The 17515-nt window shown below is 43.8% G+C and overlaps 1 protein-coding gene across 1 annotated transcript in view; it reads right to left on the bottom strand.

The window, feature by feature from the left end:
- Positions 1-17515, bottom strand: part of LOC126184483 (dynein axonemal heavy chain 5) — a 976026-nt gene that overhangs the window by 64338 nt on the left and 894173 nt on the right. The window contains exon 68 of the mRNA XM_049926874.1: positions 1220-1297. Within this exon, the coding sequence (XP_049782831.1) occupies positions 1220-1297 (78 nt within the window). The remainder of the gene's footprint in view (positions 1-1219; positions 1298-17515) is intronic.

Below are 17515 nucleotides of genomic sequence, written 5' to 3'. Positions count from 1 at the left end.
TTACTTCTGTTTTACTCGATGACTTTTCGTCTATTACTACGAACTGCGACCTTTCTGATAGGAAATAACGAATCCAGTCGCACAACTGAGACGATACTCCGTAGGCACGCAATTTTGTTAGAAGACGCTTGTGAGGAACGGTGTCGAAAGCCTTCTGTAAATCTAAAAATATGGAATCAATTTGACATCCCCTGTTGATAGCACTTATTACTTCATGAGTATAAAGAGCTAGTTGTGTTTCACAAGAACGATATTTTCTGAAACCGTGCTATGTGTCAATAAATCGTTTTCTTCGAGGTACTTCATAAGGTTCGAATACAGTACGTGTACCAAAACCCTACTGCAATCGACGTTAGTGATATAGGCCTGTAATTCAGCGGATTACTCCTACTTCCATTTCTGGGTATAGGCTTTTTCGATTTGGCACTAACTTCTGAGTGTATCAGTGCGAAAACTTGAAACTGTACGGCAGGCAATTACAGACTTATTAATGAAAGTTTTCTTAATTTGTTTTATGATAGTTAAAACTGCACGTGATATTTCAGGGAATCTGGCAGAAACAAGGAAAACAGAAATTCAATTAACATCAGTGTGTCATTGAACCTTCCACTGCTGATGATAATGTTATTTGAGATCTGTAAAGTCAACGTTCCCAACGCTGTTTCCACAGGCCGTGCCAGAGATTGAAATCTTCAATTATTAGCAACTAGAACTCATGCAGAGGTCATCAGTGAAGTAACCGCGATAGTTTATACCACTATTATTTTCTCAATTACCTGCTGTAGTCCAAGTCACGGGCGCGGCGTGTATAAACTCTCTCGCACATTAAAACTGTACCAGACCCCCAGTTTAAACCATCTGGAACCAGCACTCTACCAATACAACCGCCTATGGCAGTTTACACCCTGACTCAAATTTTAGTCTTTCAATACGCCTCCACTTTTACTTTTATGTTTAAAATTGCATGCTTCTGAATTTACTGTACAGTGCTGTCCAGAACGAAAATTTTGCACAGAATTCGATATCTGGCAGCAATAAACAGTGTACTTTTGTCACTCATTTAACCCAGTACTCTTTGAAAATATGTTTTCCTTCAAAACATGCCATACTTTGAAGTATTTTAACTTTATTTCTACAATATTTGCATTGAAACTACAGCTCTTACCATGCAGAACTATTGGACCTCTTTCACACTGAACACCGGTTTCTGTAAACAAACCTGTGTAATGTTCTGATAAGTCCGCTTCAGACTTGCGCGAATTCCTTGTGGTGGCTCGTTTGTAAATTTAATCGCCATCTGTGAAAACAAAGGAAAATTCAGGTAATTACTTTTATGCTACAACAAGAGTACGTATTGTTTGTGTTTATCGTAATTAAAACTATTGCCGAATTCGTTAGTTACCATAACCTGAAAAACGTTTCAAAGAAACAGTAAATATTGTACCAAGGTTTTCTGTTGTCATACAGATATCTCGTTTTGGCTGTTAATCGCTTCAGTTCGAAAAGGCTCTTGGCAACACTTGTAGCCGATCAGAACAATAAATTAAAAGATAATATGCAAGTTAGTTTAATGTTATTTGGTAACTGTTCTGTAAAATACTGCACCAGACGCAGTGTTGCCCCGCTGCGTATGCTACTCTCCGACGTAGGATGACTGGTTGCTGATCGTAATGAGCTGGAAGTCACCCTGACTACTGTCAAGCGATTGGAAGCTACTGCGAATGGGTGTTCAAATATAATGTCTCTGAGCACTATGGGACTTAACATCTGAGGTCATCAGTTCCATAGAACTTAGAACTACTTAAACCTAACTAACCTAAGGAGATCACACACATCCATCACCGCGGCCGGCTGCGAATGGGTGTATTGGGAGAGCAGGCAAGAGTCATGTACCAGAGATACGAAAGATACCAAAGATACCTCAAGTATCACCTGTGGCCGGCCGCTGTTGCCGAGCGGTTCTAGGCGCTTCAGTCCGGAACCGCGCTGCTGCTACGATCGCAGGTTCGAATCCTGCCTCGGGCATGGCTGTGTGTGATGTCCTTAGGTTAGTTAGGTTTAAGTAGTTCTAAGTTCTAGGGGACTGATGACCTCAGATGCTAAGTCCCATAGTGCTTAGAGCCATTTGAACCATTTTTTATCTCCTGTGGATTCTGTCTCTCCTGCAGGAAATATAGGATCTACCACCACACGCTCACTTGACTGTGAGTGCGTGTCAATGGAAGGTCTAGATGTCCTGTACAGTGAAGGCAGGGAGTAGGGACACCTCAAAATATCACAAATATCACACCCACCCCCACACCCAACAAGCCTGAGGCGATGTCTACAAGTGAAACCGAAACTGAGATAGTGAGACTCACTTCACGTGTTAGGAGACGCGCAGAGTCCCATGTCAGTGAGAGGAAAACACAAAAAGTAGGAGTCTACTAATCATCGGCAATTTGAAAATACGGTTAATAATGATATCCTTAAGGAAATGGCTGCAAGGGTGGTGGTGGTGGTGGTTAGTGTTTAACGTCCCGTCGACAACGAGGTCATTAGAGACGGAGCGCAAGCTCGGGTTAGGGAAGGTTCAAATGGTTCAAATGGCTCTGAGCACTATGGGACTTAACTGCTGTGGTCATCAGTCCCCTAGAACTTAGAACTACTTAAACCTAACTAACCTAAGGACATCACACACATCCATGCCCGAGGCAGGATTCGAACCTGCGACCGTAGCGTTCGCGCGGTTCCAGTTAGGGAAGGATTGGGAAGGAAATCGGCCGTGCCCTTTCAAAGGAACCATCCCGGCATTTGCCTGAAACGATTTAGGAAAATCACGGAAAACCTAAATCAGGATGGCCGGAGACGGGATTGAACCGTCGTCCTCCCGAATGCGAGTCCAGTGGGCTGCAAGGGGTGGCAAGGAACACTATGACGCTCAGTGAATAAGCCTGAATGCCTCTTTCAACATGTTGGAGAGGCTGTTTCTGCAGTCCTTGGGGGAACAGAGTGTAACTGCAGATTGTAGCGTAAATAGTGACAAACGATGCCTGTCGTCTGGATTTCGACGTCGTACTTGGATCATTTCAGCGACTGGCAGAGAAGGCTGAGACTATCAGCCTTGCTCATGGAGTTTCAGTGAAGCTCACACTCTGCAGAATTGTCTCCAAAACAGATCATGGCCCCATAGATCTGATTCGAGTGGAAGGCTTGAACCAGAGACCGCAAAGGTTCTGTCACAAGCTAGGCTGTGACTTCCTAAACATGCACCAGGGTGTTGAGAACTGCAAGGTGTCCGTAAATGGGTCAGCTGTGCACTACACATTATAGGCTGCTACTCAGATATCTGACTGTGTGTGGTGTGCATACAAAGGGTCTTTTAGATTAGCCGACTCGCGATCTAGTCTAGATAACGATAGGTGTATGAGACCCGTGAATATCAGTGTAAGATCCAAAGAAATGCCGCCCCCCCCCCCCCCCCCCCCCCCACACACACACACAGGTGAGAGAGTCTAAATCCTTGGGGTTAACTGCTGAAACATTGATAACAACGTACCAGAGTTTGAAGCACTCCTATAAAACAGGGAATCTCACATATTACTAGGCACAGAAACCAAGTGGAAAAGATGAAAAAAGATTAGCCTTAACATCCCGTCGACATTGAGGTAATTAGATATGGAGCACAAGGTCGGATTGTTCCCGGGATCGGGAAGAAATCGGCCGTACCCTTCCAATGGAACCACTCCGAGAGCGTGAAGCGATTTTGGGAAATCAGGGAAAACTTAATCTGGGTGAGAGGGCACGGATTAGAACTGTCATGCTGCGGAATGCGAGTGCAGTGTGCTAACGGCTGCGCCAGCTCACTCAGTAAAAAGCTGGTTAAAACCTGAAATTGAGAGGAGTGATATTTTGGGGGAAAATTTAAGCGTAGGAAGAGTGTTAAACCTAGACGATAGTGTACATAGGAGTACACGATGTGTTTTGGTCGGTACTTCACTCTAGGGACTTAATTTTGACACCCATGAAGAAATGCGCACTAGAGGCCGCCATTAGCAGTTTCTGCCATTTTTTACAGTTTTTGTTGTTAAACATGAGATGGTGTTTTGCACAGCATTTGCAAATATTTCGCGTTTAATACATTTAAGTACTGTATAATTTATTAAAACTATTTTGAATGTATTGTTAATTCTTCAAGTACCGAATATTACAACGAGTAAAATGCTCTATATTTTCAGAACTATTTGTATAACATGTGGGCAGTTGAGCCATACTTCGTTGTCGTGTGCCGTCTCGTATCTTGAAACAGCAGAACGTCTGTTACCATGGAATATTTGATATATGCAAATGGACTGAGTTTCTTTAACGTCTTGAAAATGGAAATTTGTGTCATTTTCGAATAGCCTGAAAACCTATTTAACTCGAAACTGATTTTTGATAGTACTTCTGGTTTTTAATTGTGGAGTATTGTTGTGTAATAGAGTAATAATGTAACAGACTATTAAATAACTATTGACAAAGTTTTTATGATTGCGACTCTTTCAAATTTCAATCGATTTTTTACCCATAGATACAGGACCATGTTTTACATTGGAACATGTTTTTATATTTGGAAAACGTTAATTTTCTGTAGTAATTCTTTCAGTTTAAAAAAATACTGCATCACATGAAAAGTGAATGCCATGATTTAAAAATGGAACAAGAAATATAATAATTTCTATTATTATTTCAGATGGCTATATAATCTATTTGAAATTCTCCGCCGGCCGCTGTGGCCGAGCGGTTCTAGGCGCTTCAGTCAGGAACCGCGCGACCGCTACGGTCGAAGGTTCGAATCCTGCCTCGGGCATGGATGTGTGTGATGTCCTTAGGTTAGTTAGGTTTAAGAAGTTCTAAGTTATAGGGGTTGACCTCAGATGTTATGTCCCATAGTGCTCAGGGCCATTTGAAGCATTTTTTTGAAATTCTTCAAGATAAGGATTCTGAGAATGCCAAGTTTTCTTGTTGTTAGGACATGTCAGAAAATGTGTTGAACTCAATTTAAGTTCAAAAGCTTCACAAAAGTTTATTAGTGTCTTGCAATGTGCATTAGTCCTTTGACAAGAAAAGCATCAAAGCCTGGAATTCCCACAAACTACACAAAAGAATTCACCGCAGTCCAGAAACAGACTTCAAATATCATTCTATCTGTAAAACGCAATTATGATAAAATCAGACTAGTAGTAACAGAGCAAGAGTTCAAGAGAAACGACGCACAGTATTTCTATAGAATTTTTAGAGAAGAAAAATGTCAATAAATCCGGCACCCAGACTCCGTTTCGGAGGGCAAGATGGGATTCTGGAAATAAATAATAAAGATAATTGTAAACCCTCAGCAAAATACTTAAAAGATCTTTTAAATTGCGAATTTCCCACAGCCGAATCCATATTTGAAAAATGTGAGCCAAACACAGAATCAGAAACCCCAACAGTAGAGGAAGTTGGTAAAGCAATACGTGAACTTAAAACAATAAAGCTGCAGGGGAAGATAGGGTAGTAGCAGAAATGTGGAAAATACGTGGTAACAGTCTTACACATAAAATTCATGAAGTTTGAAACAAGGCCATAAGTACTTGCTTACATATGACCCTGACTTCGCAGTTGTGTATTCGACTGGTCAGCGGAAAAATGGGCTCAGGGGGAGAAATGGGCCGACTTGTTCGTTTATTCATTAGTACAAATTCTTCCCGATCACTGTTTTTCTCCTCTGAGCCCCTCACTGTATGAAAATAAGCTTCTCATAAGTTTGAATGCTTAGGCGGGGCAATCATAGATGCATGACATACATTAATGCAGTGTCTGTATTTGACAGTGTCTGTATAGTTCGACGTTTCTTCGGTCATGCGTGTTGGCCGAAGGAACAGACTTTGCTGACGATCGACAGCCGTATTAAATTATGAAATGTATTCGCAAATTGCGAGTACAGCTACACAACAGCTATACAATTTGCTATGAACATATGAAAATATGTGCTTGACTGGGACTCGAACCCTAATTTCCCGCTTGTCGGGAGCGATTGCCTTAACAACTTCGGCTATCCGAGCACGCTTCCAGAACCGACGCCAGCCTCCATATGTCCTCGTTCTACACTACTGGCCATTAAAATTGCTACACCACGAAGATGACGTGCTACAGACGCGAAATTTAACCGACAGGAAGAAGATGCTGTGATATGCAAATGATAAGCTTTTCAGAGCATTCACACAAGGTTGGCGCCGGTGGCGACACCTACAACAAGCTGACATGAGTAAAGTTTCCAACCGATTTCTCATACACAAACAGCAGTTGACCGGCGTTGCCTGGTGAAACGTTGTTGTGATGCCTCGTGTAAGGAGGAGAAATGCGTACCATCACGTTTCCGACTTTGATAAAGGTCGGATTGTAGCCTATCGCGATTGCGGTTTATCGTATCGCGACATTGCTTCTCGCGTTGGTCGAGATCCAATGACTGTTAGCAGAATATGGAATCGGTGGGTTGCGGAGGGTAATACGGAACGTAGTGCTGGATCCCAACGGCCTCGTATCACTAGCAGTCGAGATGACAGGCATCCTATTCGCAAGGCTGTGACGGACCGTGCAGCCACGTCTCGATCCCTGAGTCCACAGATGGGGACGTTTGCAAGACAACAACCATCTACACGGACAGTTCGACGACGTTTGCAGCAGCATGGACTATCAGCTCGGAGAAAATAGCTGCGGTTACCCTTGACGCTGCATCACAGACAGGAGCGCCTATGATGGTGTACTCAACGACGAACCTGGGTGCACGAATCGCAAAACGTCATTTTTTCGGATGAATCCAGGTTGTGTTTACAGCATCATGAGGGTCGCATCCGTGTTTGGGGACATAGCGGTGAACGCACATTGGAAGCGTGTATTCGTCATCGCCATACTGGCGTATCACCCGGCGTGATGGTATGGGCTGCCACTGGTTACATGTCTCGGTCACCTCTTGTTCCCATTGACGGCACTTTGAACAGTGGACGTTACATTTCAGATGTGTTACGACCCGTGGCTCTACCCCTCATTCGACCCCTGCGAAACCCTACATTTCAGCAGGATAATGAACGACCGCATGTTGCAGGTCCTGTACTGGCCTTTCTGGATACAGAAAATGTTCGACTGCTGCCCTGGCCAGCACATTCTCCAGATCTCTCACGAATTGAAAACGTCTGGTCAATGGTGGCCGAGCAACTGGCTCGTCACAATACAGCAGTCACTACTCTTGATGAACTGTGGTATCGTGTTGAGGCTGCATGGGCAGCTGTACCTGTACACGCCATCCAAGCTCAGTTTGACTCAATACCCAGGCGTATCAAGGCCGTTATTACGGCCAGAGTTGGTTGTTCTGGGTACTGATTTCTCAGGATCTATGCACGCAAATTGCGTGAAAATGTAATCACATGTCAGTTCTAGTATAATATATTTGTCCAATGAATACCCATTTATCATCTGCATTTGTTCTTGGTGTAGCAATTTTAGTGGCCAGTAGTGTACATTCCTTAGAGCTCGCACAATTTTGTGATTCCCGCAGAGGAAGAGACTTATTTAGTTTTCTCGCCGGGTTGCCTTGTCTCTTGTATGACACACATTAGTGCAGTGTTTATGTTTAACGATTTGTGTACAGTTCGATGCAATGTTCCTTCTCACAAGCACGTGCTCGACACTAACACATGTTTGAGTTGGTTCTGGTGGTATTCTCGGATAGCCGAAGTGGTTAGGCGGCCGCTCTGCGACAATTAGGAAATCCGGGTTGGAGTCCCAGTCCGGCACAAATTTTCAAATGTTCACAGTAAATTGTATAGCTGTCGTGTGGCCGCGTTGGCTGTTTTCGAATACATTTCATGAACAGATTCGTGAAATGTATAGAACCACTGCTAACATAATTTCATGGGTAACTTTAACAAATAAGGGAGACTAGAGGATGAGTCAAAGACACACGATTGTTCTGAATTTTGTCGTGCTGTAACTGGCCACAGCCCACAGGTTCCTTCTCTCCCCACTCATTTGAACGTGACGCTGTTTCTCGGCATCTGGAGACTAGAGGATGAGTCGAAGACATCAGGTCTCCAGCGTGGTAAGTGAGACGCTGTTTTAGAGATTCTTGCTTGGTTTGTGTATTCAAGTATCAAAATGTTTTTTTTTTTAGTAACACAATTTTCTAATTCCTTTTCTTTCACAGTTATTCATGTTAAGGAAGTAAGGAAAAATCTACAAATCTTAATAATTTTTGTCCATTCTGTGGATAGAGTATAGTCTGATGATTATCACTTCGTGTGAGTTAGAGCTACAAATATGTCCCTAAGTATAACATGCCTTAAGGTTTTCCGGTAAATAAGTTGTTAATATTTGGTTGATTCCAGCAGGATTCGGATTGCATTTTATCCAATTCTAGGAATTGTTTTTCTTGTGACCGTGATGCCCACCTTTGTCTACACCACCTCATGTGTTCCACGGGTCCACAACTGATGAGCTATGGTACCTCCTGTAGTGTACCATATTAAATTTCGTGTAAGTATTTGAGTAGATTTGTGATTGTTTTAGTAATCGTTTCTTTGTTGTTAGCATGTTCCCCTCTGCCCGCCACCACCCTACGGGCTCATAGATTCACCGCTAACGAGCTACAGAATTCTCCACTGTATCGTGTATTAAATTATATGTACGAGTCCCTAAATCCCGTGTGAAATACTAACCATTGTCTATTTTGTTATCTGAATTTTTTAGGTTATCGTTCGTGATTGTGCGCACTTAGTATGGGCTTCAACTGCATCCAAGGTGCCTATTTATTGTACTAATCCATCAATAAAGGCAAGGGAGAAGTTTTGGTAGGATGTAAACTTTTTTTTAGTGAGGTTTGTTTATGATTAGCGAGTATACCACTGTCCAGTGCCACCCAACGGGCTCATGGATTCACAACTAGCAAGCAGTAATTCGTTTCATAACGTGGCTAGTGAAAGTCTGTGTATAGCAATTAATTGGATGCCATGTGCATTATATTTTTTGTGACCATTTTACGGAGTTCTTGAGATCCAGTCGATGTAGACGTCCCTTTGATATGTGTGGCTCTCACCAGTCAGTACGTTCGAACTTTGTTCAGCTTGCCAACCATAACTAGTAGTCCACATGATTGCCACCTGTTATAAAGTGCGTGAGTAACAGCGTTATTAAAGTATTAGAATCAGTCACCAGTCAGTCGTGTTGTTCATTCCAGATCACATCGCGTGTACCTAGGTATACTAACTATGGGATCAATTATTCTAGTAAGATTTTTTGACATGCCTACTTGCGTCTTGACTGCGTTAAATGTGCTCCAAACTCTTCCCGCAAATCCTTGGCCTTAAGAGAATTAACGTAGATTACAAACGAAAAAGTAAACAAATTATTTCTCTGCACCTAAGCCATTGCTAGTCCCGGCCAAATCACTTTCCTCCAGAAGGATTAACACGCTTATAATGTGAAGACCGAGGATTTGCAAAGTACTGAATAGAAATAGGAATGAACTTTGTAAGGAAAACATAAAGTTACTTACGAAACGTTCCCTTCCCTGACTTTTCACATCCACTTGCGTTACCTATTGTGATATTATTATTCCATGAAATATTTTACTAATAAATGTGGTAACATTAAATGCTGCAACATGAAGTAAATTAATTCGAGTATCGGGCCAGATCATTCTTATATTAAGACGAGCTCTTAATGAGAGAAAGTATGGTTTCGAAGGCACATGCGATCTTATGATCTCGCCTAGGAAAGTTTACTACAAAAGAGAAGCAAAATAAATGTAATGCACGCTGCTTTCAAGCTCTTACAGATATTTGGCTGGAGCAAACAATCCCTAAAGATTGACAGTACGCCATAATCAACCCATTACACAAGAAAGTGGATAACACTGGTGTAAATGACTACAGAGGGATTTCAGTGCTGCCAGTTACTTGAAATTTTTTTTCGAAAATCATACTTCGAAATCTTGAATCCCAAACGAACCATTTCATTGCAAATATCAAGCAGGTTTTACGAAAAGTAGATCCTGTGTGGGACAAATACTCGATCTCAAGCTACTCACAGAAATCCGCAAGGGCAGAAGAAGGATGATCACCTTTGTAGACTTCAAAAAGCCTATAATTCAATAGACAGATGCACACTGTTTAATATTCGGGAAGGATTTATAGTGGATAGAAAGACAAGTCAGTTGTTTAAGCAAACATTAACTGATATCAGTTCAGAACTTAAAATCCAAGGTGAAATGTCTGAACCGTTTGGTATAAAAACAGGGGTCCGACCTGGAGACGGACTGTCGCTCTTACTGTTAAATCTTGTATTAGAAAAAGGAGTTAGGAGATGGAAGTATGGAGTAAAAGAAATAACCATTTACAAACTATATGAAACTGAAATTCATTTATGATGCTTACCTTATGCGGACGATCTACGGATCTTTTCAAACAATAGAGAAGAAGCGATTAATACCATTGGAAAACTCCATGAATAGCAGCTAAAAGTGGACTCAGTATTTCTTATGAAAAAACCAGTAAATGGAAGGTTCTCCTCGATATCTAGATGAACAACCTATCTTTACACAGTTTGGACAAATGTCTCAAGTATCCAACTTTAAGTACCTAGGATAAATAATCCAACCCTCTGGATTAAATCGTGAAGTGAACAAAGAGATAATTGTTAAATCACAAAATCTTATAGAATTCATGGAATAGGTAAATAAAAAATCAGTATCTCGTACTGTAAAAGTAAAACATTTAATCACAGAAATCAAACCTGAAACGTTATATGCACCAGAGACTGTAATCATTGGAAGCAGATCATTAACTAAAGACACAGAAAAAGAAGAACGGAATATGCCTAGAAAATGTTTCGTCCAGTTTGTGTTGAGGGAATATGGATGAGACGTATGTATAGAGAGTAATATCAGAATTTCGAAAAAAATATCTGACACTTTCACGGAAAAAATATATAGCCATAGTCTCAGAATGCACGATATTAGACTGATCAAAAGGACTCTCTAACTTGCCTTCTCAATGAAAGTTAAAAAAGAATGGATGCTTGAAATTGAACAAGCATTACAAACAAAATGCTACAGGACAGAGCTGCAATCAAAACGTTAATTGATAAGCATCACTTTAGAGCTAATCCCAAGAAAACATGGACAGAATAAAGTAAGAAAAACCACAGTGGGAAGTTGAAGAGCTTTTGGGAGAAGAAGAAAGCAAGCACATCAAAGTTCAATCACACTTCATAGCTGAGCAAACGTTGTAAGAAGGAAAAGAAAGTATGAAACTTCTATTACAGGAATGGCAAGAGGAGGAAGTGTGAAAAGTGTGTAAGTTGCAACCCTCTCCCTAATATAGAAAGTGTAGGTTAATGGGAAATGGAGGTGGTTTATTTGTCGCAGCAGACAGGAAACTCAAATCTGCAGATACAGAAACTGATGTCGCCTGTGAGATTGTCTGGGCGAGATTCACTATCGGGGGTGGGCATAAAACTATAACTGGAGCATTCTATCAACAACCAGTCTCATCTCCTGATGTAATCGAAAACGTTAGAGAAAACCTCAGTTCGCTAGTACGTGAATACCCCAAACATGCTATAATCATCGGAGGAGACTGTAATCATTCAACAACTGTAATCATCGGAGGGGATTGTAATCATCCAACAATCAGTTGGGGGTTAGCTACAGTTTTGTTAGTGGTGGACGTTACAAGACATCCTGTGAAACATTGCTGATTGTGTTCTCTGAAAACTAATTAGAACAGATGGTTCGTAAACCCACTCATGATGGAAATACACTCCTGGAAATGGAAAAAAGAACACATTGACACCGGTGTGTCAGACCCACCATACTTGCTCCGGACACTGCGAGAGGGCTGTACAAGCAATGATCACACGCACGGCACAGCGGACACACCAGGAACCGCGGTGTTGGCCGTCGAATGGCGCTAGCTGCGCAGCATTTGTGCACCGCCGCCGTCAGTGTCAGCCAGTTTGCCGTGGCATACGGAGCTCCATCGCAGTCTTTAACACTGGTAGCATGCCGCGACAGCGTGGACGTGAACCGTATGTGCAGTTGACGGACTTTGAGCGAGGGCGTATAGTGGGCATGCGGGAGGCCGGGTGGACGTACCGCCGAATTGCTCAACACGTGGGGCGTGAGGTCTCCACAGTACATCGATGTTGTCGCCAGTGGTCGGCGGAAGGTGCACGTGCCCGTCTACCTGGGACCGGACCGCAGTGACGCACGGATGCACGCCAAGACCGTAGGATCCTACGCAGTGCCGTAGGGGACCGCACCGCCACTTCCCAGCAAATTAGGGACAGTGTTGCTCCTGGGGTATCGGCGAGGACCATTCGCAACCGTCTCCATGAAGCTGGGCTACGGTCCCGCACACCGTTAGGCCGTCTTCCGCTCACGCCCCAACATCGTGCAGCTCGCCTCCAGTGGTGTCGCGACAGGCGTGAATGGAGGGACGAATGGAGACGTGTCGTCTTCAGCGATGAGAGTCGCTTCTGCCTTGGTGCCAATGATGGTCGTATGCGTGTTTGGCGCCGTGCAGGTGAGCGCCACAATCAGGACTGCATACGACTGAGGCACACAGGGCCAACACCCGGCATCATGGTGTGGGGAGCGATCTCCTACACTGGCCGTACACCACTGGTGATCGTCGAGGGGACACTGAATAGTGCACTGTACATCCAAACCGTCATCGAACCCATCGTTCTACCATTCCTATACCGGCAAGGGAACTTGCTGTTCCAACAGGACAATGCACGTCCGCATGTATCTCGTGCCACCCAACGTGCTCTAGAAGGTGTAAGTCAACTACCCTGGCCAGCAAGATCTCCGGATCTGTCCCCCATTGAGCATGTTTGGGACTGGATGAAGCGTCGTCTCACGCGGTCTGCACGTCCAGCACGAACGCTGGTCCAACTGAGGTGCCAGGTGGAAATGGCATGGCAAGCCGTTCCACAGGAATACATCCAGCATCTCTACGATCGTCTCCATGGGAGAATAGCAGCCTGCATTGCTGCGAAAGGTGGATATACACTGTACTAGTGCCGACATTGTGCATGCTCTGTTGCCTGTGTCTATGTGCCTGTGGTTCTGTCAGTGTGATCATGTGATGTATCTGACCCCAGGAATGTGTCAATAAAGTTTCCCCTTCCTGGGACAATGAATTCACGGTGTTCTTATTTCAATTTCCAGGAGTGTATATTAGATCGAATGGAAACAAATAGATCTATCCTTTTTTGAGGATGTCCACATCGAAACTGGTATCGGTAACCATGAAACAGTTGTAGCAAAAATGGTAACCAAAGGAAAATGAGCAACTAAAAAAAGCAGAAGGATTTATATGTTTAGCAGACTAGATAAAGAAGCAGTAGTGTCATATCTCAATGAGGTAGCTTGAGGTTTTACTGATGCACAGGAGGATGTAGGGGGAGCTATGGTTTAAGTTTGAAAGAATAGTTGACCATGTATTGGGTAGACATACACTCCGGGAAATTGAAATAAGAACACTGTGAATTCATTGTCCCAGGAAGGGGAAACTTTATTGACACATTCCTGGGGTCAGATACATCACATGATCACACTGACATCACCACAGGCACATAGACACAGGCAACAGAGCATGCACAATGTCGGCACTAGTACAGTGTATATCCACCTTTCGCAGCAATGCAGGCTGCTATTCTCCCATGGAGACGATCGTAGAGATGCTGGATGTAGTCCTGTGGAACGGCTTGCCATGCCATTTCCACCTGGCGCCTCAGTTGGACCAGCATTCGTGCTGGACGTGCAGACCGCGTGAGACGACGCTTCATCCAGTCCCAAACATGCTCAATGGGGGACAAATGCGGAGATCTTGCTGGCCAGGGTAGTTGACTTACACCTTCTAGAGCACGTTGGGTGGCACAGGATACATGCGGACGTGCATTGTCCTGTTGGAACAGCAAGTTCCCTTGCCGGTCTAGGAATGGTAGAACGACGGGTTCGATGACGGTTTGGATGTACGGTGCACTATTCAGTGTCCCCTCGACGATCACCAGTGGTGTACGGCCAGTGTAGGAGATCGCTCCCCACACCATGATGCCGGGTGTTGGCCCTGTGTGCCTCGGTCGTATGCAGTCCTGATTGTGGCGCTCACCTGCACGGCGCCAAACACGCATACGACCTTCATTGGCACCAAGGCAGAAGCGACTCTCAACGCTGAAGACGACACGTCTCCATTCGTCCCTCCATTCACGCCTGTCGCGACACCACTGGAGGCGGGCTGCACGATGTTGGGGCGTGAGCGGAAGACGGCCTAACGGTGTGCGGGACCGTAGCCCAGCTTCATGGAGACGGTTGCGAATGGTCCTCGCCGATACCCCAGGAGCAACAGTGTCCCTAATTGGCTGGGAAGTGGCGGTGCGGTCCCCTACGGCACTGCGTAGGATCCTACGGTCTTGGCGTGCATCCGTGCGTCGCTGCGTTCCGGTCCCAGGTCGACGGGCACGTGCACCTTCCGCCAACCACTGGCGACAACATCGATGTACTGTGGAGACCTCACGCCCCACGTGTTGAGCAATTCGGCGGTACGTCCACCCGGCCTCCCGCATGCCCACTATACGCCCTCGCTCAAAGTCCGTCAACTGCACATACGGTTCACGTCCACGCTGTCGCGGCATGCTACCAGTGTTAAAGACTGCGATGGAGCTCCGTATGCCACGGCAAACTGGCTGACACTGACGGCGGCGGTGCACAAATGCTGCGCAGCTAGCGCCATTCGACGGCCAACACCGCGGTTCCTGGTGTGTCCGCTGTGCCGTGCGTGTGATCACTGCTTGTACAGCCGTCTCGCAGTGTCCGGAGCAAGTATGGTGGGTCTGACACACCGGTGTCAATGTGTTCTTTTTTCCATTTCCAGGAGTGTATAACCAGTAGAACAGTTTATGATGGAAGGGACTTCCCATGGTACACAATCACTGTAAAGGAACGCTAAAGAAACAGAGACTACTGAATAACAGATGTAAAATAAAGCATAGGGCTGTAGATAGAGAGATGTTGAACGAAAAGAGTTTGGCTGTCAAGAGAGCAATGCGTGGAGCCTTCAGTGACTACCCTAGCAGAATACTGTTGAAATATTTTTCACAGAGCCTAAAGAAATTTTGGTCGTATGTAAAGGCTGTTAGTGACACCAAAGTTAGTGTCCAATCACCACGGGCGAGACAAGAACCGAAATGAAGCACAAGCTGAAATGTTTAGATCCGTTTTCAAATGTTCATCTACAAAGGAAAACCTTGGACTGCTGTCGCAATTTAATTCTCGCACCACTGGAAAGATGAGTGAAATCGATATTAATGCCAGTGGCGTTGAGAAACAGTTGAAATCACTAAAACTGGACAAAGCTCCAGGGCCCAATGAAATCTCTGTCATATTTCATAGTGAATTTGCGGCTAAATTACCCCCTCCCTTAGCTTTAATCTACCGTAGATTCCTCGAACAAAAAACCTTGTCCAATAGTTGGAAGAAAACGCAGGTCACACTCGCCTACAAGACGGGTAGCCAAAATGAAACAGAAAACTACCGTTCAGTATCCGTGGCATCCATTTGTTGTAGAATCTTAGGATATATTCTGAGTTCAAACATATTGAGGTATCTCGAAGAGAATGACCTTCTCCATGCCAGCCAGAGTGGATTCTGGAAACATTGTCCATGTGAAACTCAACCCGCACTTTTCTCAGATGACATAATAAAAGCAATGTATCAAGCAATCAGGTAGATTCAGTATTTCTCGATTTCCGAAAAGCATTTGTCTCAGTACCACGTCTACGCTTATGATCTAAAACTCGATCGTATCGGCCATCAAGCGAAATTTGTGACTGGCTTGAAAATTTTTTGGTAGGGAGGACGCAGCAAATTGCCTTGAATGGTGAATTATCAACAGATGTAGAAGTAATCCTGGGCTTGCCACAGGGAAGTGCTGTTCATGTTGTATATTAATGATGTAGCTGACAATATAAATAGTAACCTAAGACCTTTCGCAGATGATGCGGTTATCTACATGGTGGTCACAAGCAGTCTGAAAAGCTTGTGAGGATGTTGCAGGACAGATTGTGCTGACAAATAATTGTTACCAAAAAAATTCGATACGGTGTGCCGTCCCCGAGTTAATTAACACTGAAGTTAGCCAATTCGGCCGTTGTGTGCGCAAATTCAAGAGGCCCGCCAGAGACAGTGTCGCCAAACATGTTCATTTGGTTTCCTAAAACAAGAGAGAAATACAAAAACTGGACATGATACGGTAGTAAGGATCGAACCCAAGCCGAAGGCTGAGTAGTCTCGTCCGCTGTCACCTACACTGTAAGCAGAACTGACACTATTTGCATATGGCGCGCCGCTTGAATTTGCAGGCACAACTGCCTGATTAGTTAACTGCAATCTAACTAACACGGAAATGACGCAAAGGTATCGAATATTTTCCTGAACAATTATTTCTCAGCCCCGCCTACCTCAGAACACCCTTACAAGCTGTTCAGACTGTTTCCGTTCGCCTTGTATGATTGTATACAGTCAGAAAGAAGCTGCACAAATTTATAAAGCAGACTGCATGCCAAGCACTCGTGCGACCCGTCCTAGAATATTGCTCAAAAGTGTGGGACCCCTACGTATCGTTCCCATAGGAATCGTGAAGACAAGATTCGCGAAGACAACATTAAATTAATTACAGCACGGGTAGAGAGAGGTGTTTAAACGATCATTCTTTCCCCGCTCCGTACCGGAATGGAACGGGGAAAATCCTAATAACTGGTAGAACGGGACTTACCGTCTTCCATGTATTACTCAGTGGTTGACAGAGTGTAGGTGTGAAGCTAGATGTTGGTTTTTATTACAAGAACTAATATGCAATGTAGCAAGCTGGTGATTTCTTCATTCAGCTTATTGTGGTTTGCAGATTGTTTACTAAGATAGAGAGCAGTTGGCGATCTTTTTGATAAGCACTACGGATGCTGTATCTCGCTAGAAGCCATGGGAAATGACGAAATAACTGCATATATCATGTCAAGTTCCTACGATGAGGCCGGAGTATTCGATAATTATATAGGATGTCTGTATTATGAAAAGAGCATTTAATATGCGGTCTTATGCATACGTAAGTTAAAGACAAATAGCAGAGTTACGAATTGGTGTGAAGTTTATTGCAATTTTTAATTTACAGAAAAAGGATTGTTGGCCCTGAAATATTGATGTAAGATTCAATTACCTCTAAGAATCAGAATTGAAGGAAATATTTTATTTGTTGAATTAGTTTGTTCACGAACAACACAATCAAGATCTCGGGGTTTGATGTGAGACTGTACTGCGAAACAATTGTAATGTCAAAAAGAGAACTGACAAATTATGTTTCAATGAGAGATTTAGAAGAATTATTTGTTGTAGGTAAAGCAGACGCTAGTCGGATTTCATTGGAAGAATCCCAAGGAAATGTAATCTATCCACGAAAGGAGG

The sequence above is a fragment of the Schistocerca cancellata genome, chromosome 4, assembly GCF_023864275.1.
Source record: "Schistocerca cancellata isolate TAMUIC-IGC-003103 chromosome 4, iqSchCanc2.1, whole genome shotgun sequence".
Classification (NCBI taxonomy): domain Eukaryota; kingdom Metazoa; phylum Arthropoda; class Insecta; order Orthoptera; family Acrididae; genus Schistocerca; species Schistocerca cancellata.
The sequence above is the reverse complement of the archived record's forward strand: the minus strand, read 5'-3'. Positions and strand labels throughout refer to the sequence as shown.